At 41.4% G+C, this 21,342-nt stretch overlaps 2 protein-coding genes across 3 annotated transcripts; one reads left to right on the top strand and one right to left on the bottom strand.

Moving 5' to 3' along the window:
* Window positions 1–228: 228 nt before the first annotated feature.
* On the bottom strand, window positions 229–13,023 carry tubg1 (tubulin, gamma 1). 2 transcript variants are annotated; one of them, XM_035910895.2, is made up of 11 exons: window positions 12,951–13,023; window positions 11,159–11,271; window positions 10,727–10,894; window positions 10,555–10,623; window positions 4,987–5,066; window positions 4,771–4,897; window positions 3,030–3,116; window positions 2,327–2,476; window positions 2,086–2,238; window positions 1,834–1,995; window positions 229–1,299 (listed from the first exon to the last, which is right to left on the bottom strand). In XM_035910895.2, exons 1-11 carry the CDS (start codon window positions 12,961–12,963, stop codon window positions 1,102–1,104), a joined length of 1,320 nt encoding a protein of 439 aa, XP_035766788.1. In that variant the 5' UTR covers window positions 12,964–13,023; the 3' UTR covers window positions 229–1,101. The 2 variants fall into 2 exon arrangements, with proteins under 2 accessions (XP_035766788.1, XP_006798278.1); XM_006798215.3 differs by lacking the exon at window positions 12,951–13,023 and adding an exon at window positions 11,632–11,823.
* retreg3 (reticulophagy regulator family member 3) lies at window positions 12,998–20,862 on the top strand. Its single transcript, XM_006798216.3, has 10 exons — window positions 12,998–13,080; window positions 13,305–13,581; window positions 15,014–15,120; window positions 15,491–15,521; window positions 15,643–15,769; window positions 16,600–16,684; window positions 17,159–17,296; window positions 17,636–17,715; window positions 18,388–18,520; window positions 18,608–20,862. The coding sequence occupies exons 2-10, from the start codon at window positions 13,334–13,336 to the stop codon at window positions 19,153–19,155; spliced, it is 1,497 nt and encodes a 498-aa protein (XP_006798279.2). The 5' UTR covers window positions 12,998–13,080; window positions 13,305–13,333; the 3' UTR covers window positions 19,156–20,862.
* Window positions 20,863–21,342: the final 480 nt, after the last annotated feature.

Here is a 21,342-nt window from a genome sequence, read left to right as displayed (position 1 = left end):
CCTGTAGTTTTGAGGTAACTCAGTTGTGCTGTTAGTGCCAACGTTTTTTACTGGTTTATAAGAATAGCTGGTTGAACAAGTAATACCAACTGTCTTTGTTGCCCTGTGGTTATGTGCCGTTTAATTAGTCGAATGAACAAACATCACGAGCACAGCTCTATTCCATTCTCACAACCGACCAGGCGTGTCCTCAGATAACATCTGAGACATTTCAAGTAAGAATTAAAATAATAGAAAATGTTTTTATTCAGTTTAAAACAGGTCCAACAGGCAAGCGAAATGTATCAGTATATTCACTTTTAGACAACACAGGGGAAGCCAGTGAATCAAGAATATTTACAGGCATAGAGATGAAGTGTTTAAATTAGATATATCCTTGTACTGTGTTCAGCTGCACAAACTCATTTTCTTTAGAGGACAAATGCTGTTAAAATGTCAATGCTGTTTTTATGGCAGGTATTTCAACACCATTTATGGCTCCAATCCAACTTCAACTTGACATTCTTGTTGGTCATGTACTGTGATAACAAATGAGCAATGTGTATCAGCAGCATACAGATGGTACAGCGCACCACATTAACCAGCATGCTACTGCTTTCTGTCAGTTCCATCAGTTCTACCAAGTGCACAAAAACTAAAGTACAGTACTTTGTATAAAAATAGACCAAAACAAGGCAAAATGTTGATTTAGACTGAGGATAACTGTAAATAACATTGCTGCAAGAGATAAACAATAGAAATACAGAAACGGGTATATACATTTACAGATGTTTTGGAGACAACAGCTGTTGATGCTTTGTACAGGATTTTCTATAATTAGTGCTCTTTTATTTCACAGAGCTGTTAAGGTTGAGAACACTTCATATAAACTGGGGGTTCAGAATCTCCAGGATGTGATGCATTTACTTTTTCTGGTTAATAGTCATGAAAGTCTCTAATTTGGAGACACAAACACTATGTTATTACATGTTAAAGCAAGCCAATAAATATAGTTTTTATCCACAAAAGCAGTTATAGCCAAATAACTATTCTGTGATATCTGTATGAAAGAAAACTATTTTTGTCCAGAAGCGAGAATTAAGTATAAAACACAAAGTCTGTTCACTGTTCTTGCGTGCCCCAGGAAATATAGTCAGGCCTTGTTGCTGCGCTGTACTCGTCTACCAGCTGTTGGACAACTTCCCTCGAGTTGTCCAGCTCATCAAAGTTGTCCTTGAATATGTCCTCTTTGCGGAACTGCTCCAGGAAGGCCTCGCGCTTACGCAGTTTGTCGTACTGCCTGCATGTCCGCTCAAACAACTGCGGGACGGCAAAAAAGAAAAAGTGACATCAACGCTAACATCCCAAAGGGAGAAAAGTTTCAGGTTCTTTTTCAGATTTCTTTAAAACAGTCACACTTTCTGTTTTGTTTCTTTGCCTTGGTGTTACGGGAAAGAAAAATGAAGTCTATTGCATGACTGAAACTTCTGTGTAACACTAATTTCCCCTTGCTTAAATTTGGGACCCACATTCATGAGAAAACAAAGCACAGCAATATAACCACCAGTAAAGGCTTTCTAAATCACCTTAGATTGAGTAATATAATGAAATGACATGGCTATAGCTTCTTTTAGTTTTACAACTTGTTTTAAACCAGTAAAAAGATTACTTCGTTTTGAGGAAATGTCTTGTTTGGCAGCATGATAATCCTAAACCTAATTTTTCCTGGAATTCCCCATGAAATGCTGCTTGGGCAGCTCACTGCATATCCTCAACTATGAACAAGGACAGATTAAGGTATCCACTACATAGCTACACACTGGAACTGAACATAACTTTCCAATATGCACTTACAGAGGAGATACTTGTGTGGTTGGCCATCATCAGGCCGCTGACTCGGTGAGCTGAGGGCAGGTACGGGGACTTTCTGGACAGAGCCACCTGGATGCTGGCGGGACCCCAGGGAATAAAGCTGGCAAGTTTACGTTCCCGGATCCTTTGGAGGCTTTTATGCACCTAGAGTCAGTTCACATATGTTTAAATGCAGTCCTAACATAATTATGTTGGATCAGTTCAACACCTCAGACACCAGATGTACAATTGTACCTGTGTTGGGTCGACCTCCCCCTGGATGATGTTGAGGATGGCGATGTAGCAGTGGCTAGGCTGCCTCTCTCTTCCTGTGGACACCATCACATTCTTGGGTTGTAGGAGTCTCCTCATCACGTCCAGCACTGTGGTTTTCCTCACACTAGCAACCTGAGACACAGCAGGGTGATTGATTTCAAACGCAACACCATCGGGATTATTTTCTAATTTCACACGCATCACAAGGGACGCAACTCACCGACTGGTCAGTAGTGAGAGGTGTGTATCCAGTCATAAGGAAGTGGAGACGGGGTGTGGGGATGAGAGATGCGATCAGGCCAATAAGGTCATTGTTCATATAGCCTGGGTAGCGCAGAGTGGTTGTGCTTGCAGACATAATGGTGGAAACCTGCATGTATGAATGTTAAAGCAGACGTTGACGAATTAAGCTCCTTTGAAATGTTATTTCTGCACTATATGCTCAATAACTGTGTTTAAAAGACAGATACTTTATTGATAGAACTACTATAATTATTGATCAGCTCTAGTGAAAACACAAATTTTTCATCTTCCCACAAAATAATAAAAATATATTTAAAAAAAAACAACAACCACGCACCCAAATGTAAATCAAACCCTAAGCTTTTCTTTTCTTTTTGCAACTTGGCCCTAAAAAAAGTGTAGCTCAAGTCAAGCACTTTAAACTGTTTGGAAAGTGAAGCCAAGTGTGGTTCTTTTCAAGAAATCTGAAATCCATTTTAAAGTTCAACTAACTTGTCAAACTAGTTTGTGCATCTTGTAATTTCTGCATTGGGCGCCAAGTCTTGCGCAGTCTGTCTCAACATTTGTCTTTGTTCAAATACAACAAGGAAGAAGCAAACTACACCTATAACTAAGACCTGCTGACTGACAACCAAAAAGAGAGGCAGAGGCTCTAACGCTGTGTTGTATCACTCACTCACCAGCTGATTGATCTGGGAGAACGAGGGGTTCTGGATATGCAGCCTGTCGGTGGCAATCCGATTTAGAGCGGTGTTATCCAAAACCACCTGACGCACAGTTCACATACAAAGGGCAATGATTAGACAAATGAAGAGGAAAAACAAGGGAGAGGGAAAAGCTCTCCAGCAAAACAGCATAGTGAAAGCCAATACACTACTACAATGTTAAAGAAAGGGTGAGAGGATATCGCAGTAATGATGCAGTAAAGGAACCTCTTAAGAAGCAATACAGTGTGCTGTTGTTAGAGGAGTTGAATATAAAAGACACACTGTACAGTCTCAACAGGGGGACCAATTCTTGGGCAGATTCTATTAGCTCTGCGGCTAATTTAATCAACATGGGGGCCTTATGCAAGACCCTGGAGGAAGTAGGTATTAAAGGGGAAACACCATTAGACTATCAGAGCATCTCAGACTAATACAATCACCAATTCAGGACTTAGATTTAATAAGTTCGATATTAGATAGGATTTGCTGGGGCTCAAGGCTGGCACTCCAATTTGCTTCTTTATTAGCCTGCTAGACAAGTAGTGAAGCAGCCTCAAGAGTAGATCTTCAATAAAGGAAAAGATAAGAGTTAGACAGTCTCTACCTGTCAGTAGCGTCATAAAACAAGATTGTGCAATTCAAAATATAAACAAAATGCCATAAAAAAGCATCCATCAAAGGCACCGTCAGCAATTAAGCTGTAGCGCTTAAAGCAAAGTGTCGCGTAATTTCACTTTAAAAGACAAATTACAACAGAGTAGTCAAATTGGGGGGGAAATATTTAACAGTTTTTGTATCTGTGTTATAATGTCACATTGAAAAGTTAAAATTAACATAAAACAGACTTTAAAGAAACCTTTTCAGTGAAGTATGGATTCCTTATAAAAGGAAATAGCTACAGTAGTATACAGACTTTAAGTACTCACTGGCCACTTTATTAGGTATACCGTGTTAGACTCCCTTTGGCCTTCAGAAACACCTTAGTTCTTCATAACACAGATTCAACAAGGTGCTGGACACACTCCTCAGAGATTTTGGTCCATATTGACATGATAGTGTCTGATAACTGCCTCAGGATTGGCCTAGCCATTCTTCCTCTGACTGCTGACAAGGCATTTTCGGAGAACTGACACTCACTGGATATTTTCCTTTTCTTTTTTTTCTTTTTTTCTTTTTTTTTTGGGGGGGGGGGGGCATTCTCTGTAAACCCTAGACAGCGTTGTGTGGGGAAAAAAACCCAGTAGGTCAGCAGTTTCTGAAATACTCAGATCAGACCATTTGGAACCAACAACCATGCCGCATTCAAAATCACCTTTCTTCCCCATTCTAACTCCCAGTTTGAACTTCATCAAGTCATGTTAACCATGTCTAGATGCACAACATGCTTGGGTTGTTGCCATGTGATTGGATTTTTAGATGTCTGCATAAACAGGAAACTAAACAGCTGTACCCAATAAAGTGGCCAGTAAACACATGTTAAGACATCTCATCTCAACATGTTAAATTTTATTTTCCCATTTAAGCTCAGTGGAATAGCTGAACAATTTGGTTTATTTTAACTTTATTTTGCATGGCATGGTTATAGGGTTTCCAAAAATGCTGATTGCTATATCCCTATGCCATCTTGTGAGATTATTTATGTCATGGGTGTGTAATGATGCCAAGAAAGCAATGGGATTAATTAGGGTTGTTTTTTTTAAATGCTGCTGCTCACCACGCAGTCTGCATTCTGAGTGAGTCTCTTCAACGTCAGCAGTGAGTTGTATGGCTGAACAACCACATCACTCATCTCATCCTGGTTTGGGAAGACTGAGTAAGTCTGTACCAGCTTCTTTGGGTACCTGTGGGACAGAAATTATATATTATTTGCTTGTACTATACTGCAAGAAAAAGAAATACAAGGGATCAAGTCGAGTATGTGCATGCGGACCGGTCATTGAGCCTCTCCAGGAGATAGGATCCAAGCCCCGAGCCTGTCCCCCCAGCAATCGAGTGACACAGGACAAATCCCTGCAAAGACAAAGGATCACTCAATACCTTCAATTTCAAGCTACAGCGTGCGCCACACATGTGCGAACCTTACTGTGAACTCTTCTGAAGCAGAACGTTAAATGTGCCTGTGGGTGTGCAAATGCCTCTTTTCCTCTGCAGTTATATAAATGGGAACGCAGCCCCACCTCACAAATAGGCTCCCTCACCCCCCCAAGACAGCCCAGTAATACCTGCCTTCTTCACTCGCCCGGCTATTATCACCAGACATACCGCACGCCACACCCTGCCAACATACACATGCCCACAGCAGCTCGGCCCACCTTCCTATCCAATGCACACACGAGTGCACACACTAAATAATAATGTGGGGTCATAATGTGAATGAGTTACAGAAATTGCAGACCTTCGAAAGGAAATGCGACTGTTATTTTATGGGAGGCTGGCAGCTGAAGAAAGTTCACCCAAAAAAAAGGACGCTAAGAATAATAGTGAGGCATGGCCAGGGCTGTGCTGGTTTTAAGATGACAGGCTCTGGCACCATTTTAGCATGCCGTTTCTATCAAGTCATTCATTTCTACAAGCATTTTACCACAACAAAAACAAAACGCAAGCCTTAAAGACTGAGAGAAATCATGCCTGAGTAAAATCCACCACTCCATAACAGTATTCAGACAACGAATGGGTTTACTCAGTCTAGACTGAGCTTCACCTCCAAAAAGTCACTGAAAAGAAACACAAATCAACCCCAGAGACACCAAAACTGCCCACGTGACCACAAAGAAAGACAAAATGATCGCAAAGAGACACTGAGACACCAACTGCTCCACTACAAAGAGACACAAAATGACCACAGAGCGACACAAAATGATGACAGACATTACCAGTTAACCAGATCACAAAGAGACAAATGGAGCTGCAGCATGACCACAAAACTACAAAGAAACACAAAACAAGCTACAAGGTGTAAGTATATCCATATCAGACAGAAAATCCCTGTAATTTCAACAAGTTCAAAAGTAATCCCCTCACATTAACAACAAATACCTGACACTTTAATTGTGACGGCCAGTGGGCTGGCCTTGTGTTTTGCTTTTTCTTTTACCTGTTTCTTGCAGGTGGGTGGAGCTGACCCAATTATTGATGCAGCACACCTGAGAGGCCAGTCCCAGTGTATATAAAAGACACCTTGACTGAACCAGAGAGGCTGGCTGTTGGGCTCTGGCTCTCTCTGTCTGGCACCCGTCATGGAAGTTCAGTGATGGCTGTTATGTCATTTAAATCGTCTTTAAGTTGCTTTATCTAATTTCATTAAATATGTCGTATAGCCTTTAAAATCCTGTGTGTGGTCTCCCTCTTGATTGTCACTTCCTATGAGCCGGGTTGTGACAAATGGGGGCTCGTCCGGGATCGTCTGTGCAATTTTCCTGGTTTGGGTGAGCTTTCTAACATTTGATTGAGAGCTGGTCTGTTTGCAGCTGCTTGTCTAGTTGTGTCTTGGCTAGGGCTTGCCTTGTAGGCAATTGTTGAGTTGATTGCTGATCAGTTTGGTTATTGGTGGTGCTTTGATATTCTGGGTGTGCTGTGTATTGTGTTTGGGAGGCCATTTGGTTAGGCAGATTAAGTGGGGGCAGTCATGTTAACACTGTTGTTTACTGGAGCTACTGTTGGTCTGCTGTCTTGTGTGAGCTACAGCATGCGCTGTGTTGAGTATTGAATGTGCATGAGTGAAAATCAGTGCTTTCCCGGTTGGGTTGAAGGAGTGTTTCTCTCTTGAGAATCATTCACTGGAATTTCTGTTGCGGTGAACACGGTTAGAGCAGTGGTCTCGGGAGCACGTCCCCAGGTTTGAGGGGGTCGCTGTTTGTGCAGTTGCCTTTCTCTTTCTGGCGGTTTTTAGTGCATAAATACCCACCGTAAGTAACTGCATGAAGACTAGGTTTTAGTTAAATAGATTTTGGTTAGGCAGTTAGTGGGACAGTGCTGTTTTCAATTGCATGTCGAGAATCAATACTTTGCTATTATGGCTACAGTTGATGCTTTTGTTCAGTCTCCTTCGGAAGACTTCTTGAATAGTTGTACTAGGGAACAACTTTTAAAACTTGCTGAACATTATGATGTTGATGTTGGAGATAAACGGCGGTTGAAAGATGAGATTAAAGGAGTGTTGAAGGCTGCATTAGCAAAGAGAGGCGTGTTGCCAGGTAGAATGCAGACCTTAGTGGCTGAGGTTGATCAGTCCGTGGTCTCAACTGCCGTTGCTTTGTCTTTTGAGCAGCAAAGGGAGTTGTTACTATTACAAGTGGAAAGAGACAAGCTGAACATTGAGAAAGAACGTGTAAGGCATTCTTTAGAAAAGGAAAAGTTGGAGCTAGAGCAGTATCGGCTAGACCTAATCAAGGCGGGCAAGTTATCAGGTGGTGTTGAGGCTAAAGAGTCTCCTCCACAAGGACTTGAAACTTTTGATATTGTGCGTAATTTGCGCTTGGTGCCGAAATTTGATGAAAGAGAGCTTGGCATACCGAAGATTATTCAGAGTGACCAGGGATCAAACTTTTCGTCAAATCTCTTTGCACAAGTTCTTAAGCTGTTGAATATTGTGCATAATAAAGCCTCTCCTTATCATCCACGGAGCCAAGGTGCTTTAGAGCGCTTCCATCAACCGCTGAAGTCCTTGTTACGTGCCTATTGCACCGAAATGAGGAGTGACTGGGAGGAAGGTTTACCGTGGCTTCTGTTGGCGGCGCGGGAAGTGTGCCAGGAGAGTACTGGGTTTAGCCCAAATGACTTGGTCTTTGGCCTCAAAGTTCGGGGACCGTTGACAGTGCTGTGCGATAAGTGGTTGTCAGGTGAACCACCAGTGAACTTGATAGATTATGTTAATGGTTTTCGGCACAGACTGTATGTGGCAGGTCAGTTGGCAAAACAGAACCTTGAAAAGGCTCAGGTCAAGATGAAATATTTGTATGACCAGCGTTCTGAAGAGCAGCGGTTTAGTGCGGGTGACCAGGTTTTGGCTTTATTGCCGATTGCGGGGTCACCGTTCCAGGCACGGTTTGCTGGGCCGTACACCGTGGTACAGACACTGTCTGAACAGAATTATCTGATTGCTACCCCAAATCGCCGGAAAAGAAATCGACTTTGCCATGTCAATTTGTTGAAACCCTATCATGTTCGTCCTCTATCCGTCGGTCTGTCAGGCTCTCTCATTTCTCCTTCCACGTCGAGTCCAGGGTTGACTGCTTGTACAATGGCGCAGTCAGATTGTGGGGGGGCGGATGTGGCAGCACCTGATGATCCTTTATTGCTTGGTCGTCTGAAGAATTCGGAAAATCTTCAGAGCTTGGATGTGCTGTTGGGCCATTTGCCTGCTGACAAATGTGCAGAACTGTCTGCATTAATTAAAAGGTATCCAACCTTGTTTAGAGACACACCTTCTAAAACAACTTTGATAGAGCATGATATTGATGTGGGTGATGCAAAACCAATCCGGCAGAGGTTCTACAGGGTCTCTGAGGAAAAGAGGAAGATAATTGATAAGGAAGTTCAGTACATGTTGGAAAACAACATTGCAGTGCCGTCGTCGTCAAGCTGGGCTTCCCCATGTTTGTTGGTTGAAAAAGTTGATAAATCACCACGTTGTTGCACAGATTTTCGTAAAGTAAATGCAGTGACCAAACCCGATTCCTACCCCTTGCCTCGTATTGACGACTGTATTGACCAAGTTGGTGCAGCAGAATATGTGAGCAAGTTTGATCTGTTGAAGGGATATTGGCAGGTGCCACTGACTCCCAGAGCTCAGGAAATATCTGCTTTCATCACACCATCTGGTCTTTATTCATATACCGTCATGGGTTTTGGTTTACGCAACGCTCCAGCTACATTTCAGCGACTCATGAATATGGTTGTTAATGGGCTGAAAGGCTGTGCTGTTTACCTAGATGACGTGGTGGTATATAGTAGCACTTGGGAGGATCATCTGGATCGTATTCGCACTCTATTTGAACGACTAGTTTGGGGAAATCTGACTATCAACCTGGCAAAATGTGGATTTGCAAAAGCAACTGTGACCTATCTTGGTAAGGTTGTGGGCCAAGGTTATGTGAGGCCAGTTGATGCAAAGGTGTTGGCCATCAAAGAGTTCCCTGTTCCAGTAACCAAAAAAGAACTCATGAGGTTTTTGGGTCTGGTCGGTTATTATCGCTGTTTTTGTCGAAACTTCTCAACAGTGGTTGCTCCTTTGACTGATTTGTTGAAGGCCAAAGTAAAGTTTATTTGGTCTGCAGCATGCCAGCAAGCTTTTTGGGATGTAAAAGCTTTACTGTGCTCTGAACCTGTGCTTTTAGCACCTCGTCTGGATCAGCCCTTCAAGCTGTATGTGGACGCAAGCCACATTGGTGCAGGTGCTGTTCTAGTCCAAGCTGATAAGCAAAGTACTGAACATCCAGTTAGTTTCTATTCCAAGAAGTTCAACTCCCATCAGCTGAATTATTCGGTCATTGAAAAGGAAGCTTTGGCATTAGTCTTGGCCTTGCAGCATTTTAGGGTATATTTAGATTCTGCTCGGCCAATTGAGGTATTTTCTGACCATAACCCCCTCACTTTCTTGAACTCATTGCAGAACCCAAATCAGAGGCTCATGCGGTGGGCCCTCTTTTTGCAGCCTTACAATTTGGATATCCAGCACATTAAGGGCAAAGATAATGTCTTGGCAGATGCTTTGTCCCGTGCCCCTTTGTAACCAGCAGCTTCACTCTTTATATACTTTAAAGTATGTCCTCTCCAGTATCGTTTTCCTTCCTCTTAAATTGCTCCTAGGTACCAAGGTTGCTGAGGTTGGAGTTGAGCTGAAGATGACTTTTGAGCATACAAAAGGTGTTGAAAGTGAGGTTGCATATGTGTGTATATATGTTATGGATTTAATATGTGCATGTTCTTCTAGTTGTAAATTCATAATGTAAATGTGTTTGCCAATTCAGGGTGAGACCCTGTTCTATGGGGGGAAGTGTGACGGCCAGTGGGCTGGCCTTGTGTTTTGCTTTTTCTTTTACCTGTTTCTTGCAGGTGGGTGGAGCTGACCCAATTATTGATGCAGCACACCTGAGAGGCCAGTCCCAGTGTATATAAAAGACACCTTGACTGAACCAGAGAGGCTGGCTGTTGGGCTCTGGCTCTCTCTGTCTGGCACCCGTCATGGAAGTTCAGTGATGGCTGTTATGTCATTTAAATCGTCTTTAAGTTGCTTTATCTAATTTCATTAAATATGTCGTATAGCCTTTAAAATCCTGTGTGTGGTCTCCCTCTTGATTGTCACTTCCTATGAGCCGGGTTGTGACAAATGCATGACTAAGGTTTAGGCTACAGTTTCAAGCTGCTCTTAAAAATGTAATATTTCTACACACATCCATATCAGTTTACTCTTAAATCAATTTTTAAAATTCCACACTGCCACAGCCTCAATTGTCCCAGCCCTCTGGGATAGTCAGTATGTGATAAAAGATAAACTTGCCTCCAAGCTGTCGCTGCCATCTGCCTCTCTGTCAATAATGTCGAAGATGTCTTCTTGAATTTTTTTTCCCTAGAGGTAGAGAATCCAGAGCAGATTTTAGATGTGTTATTAAATTTTTTATTGAGATTAATGGGGTATGGGTAAAAAAAAGTAGATTATATCAGGTGATCACCTGTGCATAGCCACTAGCCCAGTTGTTCCCGGCACCTCCACCATGCTCAGACAGGTAGATGTTCTCTGGGTTGTACAGGTTTGCATATGGGGAGTTAAGGATAGAGTGGATCACACGGGGCTCTAAGTCGAGGAGAACTGCACGCGGGATGTAGTGCTCATCGTCAGCCTTTGGGGTTTTAATCAAAAACAAGCGGTTAGATGAAAACACTGCAGTGTTGAGCTTGTCGTCTCCCTGCAGGAGCTTGGTTCTTACAGTTTACGATACAAGCATGCCACCTAGTCGCAAATGATATGATTGCACTTCAGCTGCATAGAAGCATCATCACACTGGAGACGTTGTACACTCTGCGGTGCAGAAAACGTAGGCTGATTGTAACACATAGCAAGAGAGACTATGTGCTATGAAGCAGAATACTTCTGCTCCACTTACCTGATAGAAGAATACATCCTTTCTGTCGGTCCCTTCTGTAGCAAACTCCTCAACAATCCCCTCTGGACTGATGCCATGCTCAGCACACAGCTGCTTCCAAAACTCAAATCCGACTGAGTAACAGGGAGGGGGCACAAGTAAACAAAACATGTTCATTTTGACTATTCAAACTGGTACAACTTTACTCTAAATGCACGGATGCCCGTTACCATAAAATGCATATCATAAAGGCACCTGATGGTAATCACACAATATGCACACAATAACATTATGTTTATAGACACTATTAGTCAATTGGTAAGCTAGGATACAAGGCCGTTGTTTCTGTTATATTTAAAGTTAGCTCGACTTATAATTAGCAGTTAGCTACTGTCGTTACACAGCAGAATACATGACAATCTGATGACATCTCGCACAGCTAACAATAAAAAAAGCTGTAGCGGTTTCAACGCTATCAACGTCTTTGCACGTACTTTGGTTTCCGCACTGTCCGAGCTGAAGCGTTATGATTTCCCGCGGCATGTTCCGTCTTCAGTCGCCCCCTATTTAGCTAGCTCTTGTAGTCTGCCTGCTAGCTAAATAATAGAAGAAAATAGCCACTGCTTTCACACCGCTTCACCTCTGCCCGCTCCTTCCCGCTTGGTCCTGTGGTGACGCTTCAAGCAGACTTCTTCTACTGTCGGTTTTAGAGTCGCAAGGCGACTCTAAACGTGTGCTGCCACCGTTCGTGTCGGAGTGTGTAGTGCTGTAAGGAACCGCAAAATATGCCTTACATCATCTGTCAACCTGTCCATCACCAATGCAAGCAAGGCTCAGAGACACTCTTACTGCACACCCCAGCTTGCTTTGTTGCCTGGTCTACACAATGCAACTCTTTCTGACCGTCTATATACTTCTCAATCAAGACTCTGAAAGCAAACATCACATCTGTATTGTTCTTTCTCATTTTGAAGCCAGACTGCAGCTTCCTGATCATCACCTTTATTCAATTTCTCTTTCCCATAGCTTCATTGTATGGCTTATCAGCTTTTCGCCTAAGTAGAACTTTGAATATTATCCCTTGTTCTTGAAAATGTATACCAACACACATCTTCTCCATTCCTCAGGTTTTATCCCACTCTCCAAGATTGTGTTAAACAATCTGGTTAAAAAATTCCACTCTCATAGACATCTCCATACCTCCACACTTATGTAATCTTGGCCAACTGCCTCTCCACTCTTCATCCCCTTCATTCTCTTCATAGCTACTTCCTCCTTACTAATCCTCTGCCCTTCCTGATTCAGTAACTGTCCTCCATCTCTCCACCTCTGTTATTTTCGTTATTCATCAGCTCTTCAATGTACTCAGCACACTCTTTAGTACAGCTTCCATCTGTAATAATAATGTTCCCCTTGTTTGTATTCATCAATGTCATTATAGAATGTGACCACAAGGGGACAGTGTAGACACGTTTTAAAATGCTCAACTGTAAGCCCACTGTCTATGAGATAAATTACAGTTGCTAAATAAACAGGTATACAGTTAAATTTAGATAATTTAGACAGGGAAGTAAAGTTCTTTTCATAACAAGCCATTTTCATTAATAGGTTGTAAGTAATGAATTGTACGAGATGATATTTTTAATAGGCTTAAAATCATGATGAATAAAGAGGGAAGAAGTGGGTGGTTGTGGACAGCTTAATCGAAAATGGGTTAGGTTTTTGGTGTGGAAAATTACAGTCGCAATAGCGCTTTCATTTTCAACTTTGCCGACGAAGTGCCTCAAAATAAGCAAAGATGTTCCTACTGCACCTGAATGCCTCATGACGCAGGGCCAAAGTGTATTGTGATTGGGCCGCTGACGGCTCAGAAAAACAGGTGACGCCATATTGTAAGTTCTCCGAATCGAGCGCCGCATTTCTGCAAAAAAAATGACAAAATAGTAAGTGTTAGCTGCTTTTGAAACGTTTATCCATTTGCTTTGATAAAATATTTTATTTTAATATAGTCAAATGTGTGTTGTTAGACCATAATAAAGTGGTTTGGCTGGCGTCATTTGCTTTTAGCTTAAAAATCCGTTAGCATAAATGTTAGTGGAGCGGCGCTGTGGCGCTCCTTATGAAGCTGTTTACATGGTTCCACTTAGCTTAAGTCTTTATTTTACAGGCTTACTTTGTCAGGAGTAGGACGCTGAGATGACTCACACTGGAACAATGCAAGGGGCAGACGTGGGGGATTGCTCTGCTAATCAGAGCGCTGATATCTGCCTTCGAAGTCGTTCATGCTCTAGCGAAAGAGATGGCCAAGTACGAGCTGTCAAAGCTGCTCTCCAGTCCAGGCTGGGGCCCTATGAGCCTGTCCTGACCTACCTGCAGTCTGTCCTGGTCTGGGAAAAACCCTTTCATTGTGTCCTTCTCTACATTGTGATCAACGTTGTGTTCTGGTAAGTTTTAGCTTGTGTTAGTTTGTGAGTCATGTTTCCTCAGTGTCTCTGTGTCACAGTTGCCAACATGCAGACAACACCAAGAGGCAAGACAGCGTGACTGGAAGCAGGTGGTTCTTATACAAATGCAAATATTTTGCCTGTCAGTTCAAGATAAAGCAGCTGGCTGAGTGGCGGTACTATTTTTATGCACACTCTGCAGGGACTTTTCACTCAACTTTAATGCTCCTAACTGTTGCTTTTAATCTTGAAATCTGTGTAATGCTGTGGATTATCTCTACCAATTTTACCAGTGAGCCTGTAAAGGTCAAATCTACAGTTAGTGTCATGGGGATGAGAGGGGAAGTTGTTTCACTATATGAATATGTAAGTATGTTTGAGTGTTTCACTGGGCCAAATTTTGGCTTACTTAGTTGACCTGGGTATTGCTAGATGTACAGGAAGGATCATTGACCTGACGCATGGAAAGAAAGCCTGACTGGTGGGCATGTTTGCAGAGTTCTGGCGTTCAGCCTGAATTTGATTAGACCACCAAGCGTTTCAGAACGTTTGCACTGCATCTGCTTTATCTTTGCTTCTGCACACACATAATGGTGCAGGCCATTTTCAGCCCAGAGTGATGCAGCCGTAACCCCAAAGTGACTGAAAGTTAGACATTAATGAGGGCAGCCACTCTCACAGTAGGACAGGGTTGTCCTGATTTTCAGCATACAGGTGGCGAATGATAAACTCGTGAAACCACGAGCTGCATTTTCAGTGCTGAGCACTTGTTGTTTTTTCATTTTTCAGTGACCCAACTTTCCATAAACATTTTCACATTGCTTTCGTTACTGTCACTTCTAATTACAGCATTAACCCAAATACTGACACCCCTTGTTCTGCCAGCAAATTCTTTGTTAGGTTAATCTCTAACCGGTGATTGGCAGAATCCTGCAGCATTGTTGTTCCCATTACATTTTGGAGTCTTGTGATCTGAAAATGGAGCAGCAGTTGGGATTTAGTTAGGGTTGTGTGCAAGACAGGAAGATGGAAAAAACCGTGAAACCTTATGTATAGTTAGACCACATTTTTTACAATATGAACATCTGTTAGTCTGTTGGATTAATATCATCTAAATGTTTATTGATATATTTGGTATTACAGTAGTGTGTGGCGTTAAAAATAAAAAAACAAAACAAAACAAATACGATCAAATACTCTACTTACTGCCAACCTTCTTGTTTAAAATAAATTTGTGTAAGACACCAGAGGGTGGGCTTTCTTTCTTATTCTTACTTTGACAATAATAAATGGAATTTGCTCAGACTGTCTTGCGGTTTAATTAATTTTGCATTAACTTTTTTATTGCATTGCTCTGTGATTGTTTATGCCTGTGAAAGCAAGAAATAGATGCACTGTGTTCATGTGTTTTCTGTGGTTTATCCCCTGCCAGGTTCTTCGCTCTGACCTCACTGCGCCTGATATTCCTGTTGGCATCTGGCATGGTTGTACTCGTCTGTCTAGATACCTGGAGAAATAAGATCTGGCCAGAGATTAGAGGTGCTAAATTTTGTCTCAATGTATATTTGTATATTTAAGAGAATACATCATGTTCTGCATTTTCCTTTTTTTCCGCTTCTGGAATGTCGTAGATTGTGCAAAATGCAGCCAATTCAATCCCTAATGTACTGTGGCTGTAGCAAATGTACATTTGTTCCTAGAATAAATATGACATGAGTCAGCAGCCTTGCCCTCTGGACTTTGAAAGGGATCTGTATTAGTCATGAAACTGTTCATCTTTGGCAGTGGTTTTTAAAATCCCGAAGACACTGTAGATGAAAGCCAAGCAAATGTCTAAATAATGTATACATAATGTTACACAGTGATATTTAATGTCTCTTAAAGTAATGAATGTTCTCTCCCTTTACAGTCAGAAAGGTGGATGAATCAGAAAATGAGAGGTTTGTAGCCACAGTTGTTTGTTTTTTTTATTATTTTTTTTTATTCTCATATTGCAGCATTAGTTGAATGATAAGGAGTTGATTAAGGAGTAAGGAGTTAAATGATTGTGTCCCTGTCTAGCTGGGGTCTGGTGCATCCTGGCACCCTCAGTGTGCCTGAATTGTGCCACCATATTGCTGAGGCCTGGGTCAGTGGAGTGGTTCTCAAATCCAGTATTGTGCAGTACAAGCGTCAAAATCCTGGCACAGTGAGAGCTACACACAATAATACAATGACTTCATTCTGTATCACAACACCTATTGTATGATTTTTAAGTTATCCCTGTTTGATTTACCTATTATCCTTTTCTAATTTTATTTTCCTTCACTGGTTTATTAACTCTGTCACACTAGAGGAAAAATAGGCGGTTGACCAATGATTGCGCAGAATTTTTTCACATTGGGCGAGCAACTTGTGGTTGAGCATGCAACCTTTGAACATTCAACCATCAACCTCTGGGAGACCATTTTTTGATCACAAGGCGACCTGTTGGGAGGCAACACCCAGTCACAGTCCAAGTTGGACTTATTGGAGTCGCTCAGACAGATTGGCAGAGGCTTGAAGAAAATTGATGCCTAATTTGTAAACACAAACAGTTGGAGTCGGTCTGTAACGATGGACACAACTTATATGTGACGATTATCTTTGCAATAGATCGTTCTAGTCAGCTGGTTGTTTTCTTGTTATATTCCTGTATAACATCAGAGTTACTGATCTTTGTCCAGTTAAATCACAGTTATTGCCGTTTTATCATTGTCACTTTAAAGACTGCAACTGACTGTGATTTGTCATTGTCCTGCTCGCCATCTTTAAAGTTACCATTTCGAAGAGATTCCACATGTTCATTGCACGGGGTTGGAATACTTTTAGTCGTGATACGGTCTCCTGTTTTCCCTAGTGTGACTGTAGCTGTGGATAAGTGCACCATGGGCAACACGATATGGTGTTGTTGACTATTTTCTGTTTGTGTGTGTGTTTTTTGTTTGTTTGCTTGTTTTTTGTTTCTTTGTTTTTGTTTTTCCGGCTCTTCTGTGACAGTTTTGCATCCTGACCTGTGGAGTTTTCAGCTGTTTGGCTATCATTGGACGCTACATTCCTGGATTAGTGCTCTCCTACTCTGCTTGTGAGTCCGAGCAGTTTATCCAGTTCTAATTAAAAACCCACGCCTCTTCACAGAACTATGTTGGCAAAGAAACTCTGCCTGACTAGTCTAATTAAAAGTGCATGGGTGGGGAAACCAGATCTGTGGGGGCTCAGTACTGGGGACTGATCTGTGAGGTGATTAAAATGTGGATGAGGCAGACCAGGCAGGAGTGAAAGAGCCAGGCAGAAAGCTAAGGAGGTCAGACAGAGACCAAGCTAATCTCCTAACCTTCAACCAGTAGGCTGCAAAGCTGGGCAAGGAGGACGTCTGACGTCTGAAACAATACAAATATCAGCTTGTACTCTACATATTAATCCTCTGTTCCCTGTCCCTCAGTTTTTCTTTATCACAAAAAAAAGTCAACAGGCTATCTTTCTGTAGTGAAATACTGCACTTTAATAGAAATGTCCCTCTTCTCTATCTTAACTAGTATTCTCTATGCCCCTCCTCTAGTGTTAGCTACTCTCCTGACTCCTCTGGCAGCCTATCACAAGGTTTTCCAGCATCTTGGCATCAAGCTGGAGCCAGTCCTGCAGCGGCTGGACTTCAGCATTCGTGGATACATGATGTCAAAGCCCATTGACAACCAGTGTAAGTTGTAAACCAAATTGTATTGTGTATATTTTTACTAGAATTGGCAGCTAACAAATCAGCTGGATTTTATGTAAATTTATTCTTTTGAGATGAAACTGTTGTTAAGACAATTTCCACTCCAGTAAATGAGACCAAAGTGCAAATATCAGAGTAGAGATAGTAAAGTGGTTTTTTTTTTTTCTTTGTTTGTTGATTAATCTGTTAATCAGTTCTAATTTTACAAACCATTATAGCATTTCTAAAACTGGTTGTCCTGCACACTGTGTATTTAACTACTACAGTTAAAATAAGCTGGACTCAGTAATTATTTGTTGTCTTGGTCACTCCACTCTGCAGTCCTACGAAGACCTCTACATGGTGCAGCCTCGGGTGAAGCCAGTGACAGTGAGGAGGAGTTGGCCGCTTTTTGCCCAACAGTAAGGCTGTTGCTGTTTCTCTTCTAAAGCTCTTAATATTTTAATCAAACTGTTACTCACTGTGTCTGCCTTTCTATTGTTTAAAGTCGGGGACATCATACCTGAAATTTGTCTTCAAATATAGTTTTTGTTTTTGTTCATATTGTGATCTAGTAATTATGTCAACATACACAAAATGCTTCCTAAAGCAGAAGTAAACTTTTATATTTAAAGTGTTCATAATGAGTAATGTGAATTTGTGAAAGAATGTTAGTCTTTACAATTCTATAAATTAAAATTTAAAGTCTGTCCAGGTTTTTTTTTTTTTTTTTTTTTTTTTTTTTTTTAAGTGAACATGAGTTGTTAGTCAACAGTGTTGGTTACAAGGTTATAAAATGAAACGAAAGATGAAACATTCACTGCACCTATTGCTTTTTCAGCACACTGTTAGCTACAGCAGCACGTCAGCACCATTTCCTGTTGTGGTTAGGAACGTCACAAAATGTGCATGTTTATTTTTGTCTTAATGTGTGTTTGTGGCAAAGCCTGCAGACGGTAAAAGGATGAGAAACAAGCAGAGAGTCAAACTAAGAATGTTTCTCTGTTTATGTCAGAGTCGGAGTTACCAGCTTGACTGCCATCTTAAAAAAATGCACCACAGCACAACCTAAACCATTTCATTTTGTCTCCTAGTTTGATGATGCTGTTGTTGCGAAGGAGCTTGCACTGACCGACTCCGAGCATTCTGATGCTGAGGTTTCTTATACTGACAATGGAACATTTAACCTGTCACGTGGCCAGACCCCACTGACTGAAGGCTCTGAGGGTATGTATGCAAAAAAGACAGATTTTTTACCTCCATTTCCTGGTTAGTTCATGCTTCTGATCTTCTCCCTGTCTGTATTCCGGCTAGATTTTGACAGGCATAGTGATGCTGAAGAATCCTTTGCCCAGGACCTCCCAGACTTCCCCTCCATAAACCCTGATGCCACTCTGATGGATGATGATGATGACACGAGCATTGGACTGCCTAGCCTGGGTCTGTCTGGGCTAGCTAGTCACCGGGCTTCAGTGCTGGATGTGGAATCTCATCTTGACTCAGACCAAGAGGATCTAGATGCTGAACTTTCTCTTAGCAGCCTGCCACCTGCCTCTAATATCACTGGAGACTTGGCTGGAGTCATTGCCAGCAACATGATCCAGGCAGCAATAGCCGGGGCGCTGCAACCTCGGCCTCCTGCTGCCCAACGCAGAGAAGGTCCCCCCAGGGCCGGGGCCCACCGAAGCTATCGCAAGCAGTCCAGCTCTGAGCTAGACACGGACTTGGATGGAGAAGACTTTGAGATGCTGGATCAGTCTGAACTAAGCCAGCTGGATCCCTTCGGTGAAGGTGCAGGTTCTAGACGGGGAGAGAGCCAGGGGTCTAACTTTTTGTCTAGCCTGCTTGGTAAACCACAGTAAGGTGTGTGTGTCTGTGTGTGCACAGCTTGAATGCATGTTGATAAAGTATGAGAATGTGTGTGGGAGATGATTTTAGGTTCCAGCACCCCTGCTCCTGATTAGCATCAGTTTATCACTGTGAAGTATTTCATATTTTCTATCTTTTCAGACTCTCTTTGCTGTAGTTTGAAAGTGATCATCCAGAAAACTTTTACTTCGTAGGCTGAGCAATAGATAATACAATAACATACATAAAACACATTCAAACATTAAATATACCAGCATTATTGAGCCTTTTTGCAGTCTTGTAACTTTACACACCACTCAGTTACAAGGTACAAGTACTTGTTGACTTCAAATGAAAGCCAGAGGCCATCAGATCTTTTCTACACCGAGGTCTAGACATACAGGGCTATTAACACAGGACCAAATGTGACATTCCTCTTGGTTGAGCTGAGCCATGTTTTAGTACTGATATTGTGCAACAGCCTTTTATATAAAAGCTTATTTAGGCATTGCAGTATTTGGATGTATCAGCCCTTCAATAAGTAGTAGCTCATGTTCATGTTGATACTCAGCTGTCTTTAACACGATCTGATGGAAGAGGATTAATTTGATGGTGCACCATCGAATTCATTTAGAGAATCATTTAGACAATTTAAACACTTGACAGCAGTTGCATATTTAGACAGTGATTATGTTCTTCAATGAAGGTGAATGATATCTGGATAAAGTTTAACATTTTTTGTTTTCCTTTTCTCTTGACTAACAGGAACGCATTCAAAGTTTATTTTGTCACAGTAGTCTTATGTGGCCCAGAGTAGCTCATTGTTACATTTGTGTTAATGAATTTTTTCCTCACATCAGAACATGCTTCTTTTTCGCTTGTGAGTAATTTCTGATTTTATTTTCCATTTTCTTGCCCTTTAAAATGGCTCAATTACCTTGTGTGCATGTTAAATGCCTGAAATGAGCCCTCGGGTTTGTTTGCGATTCAGTTTTTTGTTTGTTTTTGTTTTATTTTTTAAAGAAAAAATTAAAATAGTCTCTTTATGTCTTACCACTCTTGTATTCTATCTGGTTGACCTTCAAACTGACTTTTTTTTTTTTTTTTTAAAAGAGAGAAAATTATATTCTCAAGGCTCTTTTACAATCTTAATAGGCGACCTTGTTTACATCAAGTTTGGATAGGAAGTTAACCTCATATCTTTTTTAAGTGTTATTTTATAGTGGCTTTTGCTGGTCGGCCTGATTTCCTATACATGGACAAACCATGTCCGTATAGCGTTTTAGACTGGAAATGGCACTTGAAATTTCCATGAGCCACAAGTGAGATTTACTGAAATGCACATATGAAAAGTTAAAATGCTGGTTGTTTAATAGAGGAAAAAAACATCACTGTTTTCAATTGTGTTATTTTGAGAAGAAAATCATAGCCTGCAATTTTAGCACAGTATGGAAAAAAATCTGCTGGATTCAGAATTTAAATAGAACAATGTAAACTGATGGGAAATTGCAGAAAATAAATGTTACTAAATTAGTTGGACTTGGTTTGACCATATCAGTTAACAAGAATGTTTCAGTAGGCTGTTCTATGAGAAGTCCTCATCATGAGGGATTTGTAGGCTGTTTGTAATGTAATGTGCATAGTAGTGTATTTCCTTCTGTGTAACTGGTTTTGATATGTTTTGATGTGCAAATCATATTAAATAAAATGTTTGCAATTAATTGTCTCTCTGTTTATCAAAGGTGCTCTTAAGGCAATTCAGATGTACTTCATTTAATACCGAAAAGCTCTGAAACAACTAGAAAACCAGTCACAGCCTAATTTGACATTTGTGTTTTATTCCGTTTTAGATGGATCATCATAGCTGTGGACTTTAAAGAGCTGCAAGGGAATTTGATTTCTCTAAAGCAGTCTTTGGATAATGAAAACATTTTGTGTCACATTTGGTCACATGTCAAACGTGTCCTGTTGGCCATTTAAAGTACAGTTGACTCATTGCCATTGTGGTCATAAGGTGATAGACATGGTCACCAACAATACACAGGTTGGCTGTGGCATTTAAACAATGCTCAGCATTAACCCTAGAACACTTTTGCTGGGTGATTTTCACCTGAGCAAATACATTTACATGATTTCTCTCTCCTGCAGATTTTAGCACGTCGAGGAGACTGTGCCTTTACCAGAGAAGTCTCAAATGTCCC

Source organism: Neolamprologus brichardi, chromosome 4 (genome assembly GCF_056152115.1).
Source record: "Neolamprologus brichardi isolate AB-2024 chromosome 4, ASM5615211v1, whole genome shotgun sequence".
Classification (NCBI taxonomy): domain Eukaryota; kingdom Metazoa; phylum Chordata; class Actinopteri; order Cichliformes; family Cichlidae; genus Neolamprologus; species Neolamprologus brichardi.
Note: the sequence above shows the minus strand (reverse complement) of the source record. Positions and strands in the feature narration are given on the sequence as shown.

Bases quoted from the DNA above. Each gene is read 5' to 3' on its own strand.
- tubg1 (XM_006798215.3), bottom strand. From the start codon at position 11,680: ATGCCGCGGGAAATCATAACGCTTCAGCTCGGACAGTGCGGAAACCAA. The intron at 10,895-11,158 runs GTAAGTGGAGCA...AAAACCCCAAAG, and splicing joins AGGATGTATTCTTCTATCAG to GCTGACGATGAGCACTACAT. The intron at 2,477-3,029 runs GTGAGTGAGTGA...TCATACATGCAG, and splicing joins TCTCCCAGATCAATCAGCTG to GTTTCCACCATTATGTCTGC.
- retreg3 (XM_006798216.3), top strand. From the start codon at position 13,334: ATGACTCACACTGGAACAATGCAAGGGGCAGACGTGGGGGATTGCTCT. The intron at 15,522-15,642 runs GTTTGTAGCCAC...GTCCCTGTCTAG, and splicing joins GATGAATCAGAAAATGAGAG to CTGGGGTCTGGTGCATCCTG. The intron at 15,770-16,599 runs GTGAGAGCTACA...CTTCTGTGACAG, and splicing joins AGCGTCAAAATCCTGGCACA to TTTTGCATCCTGACCTGTGG.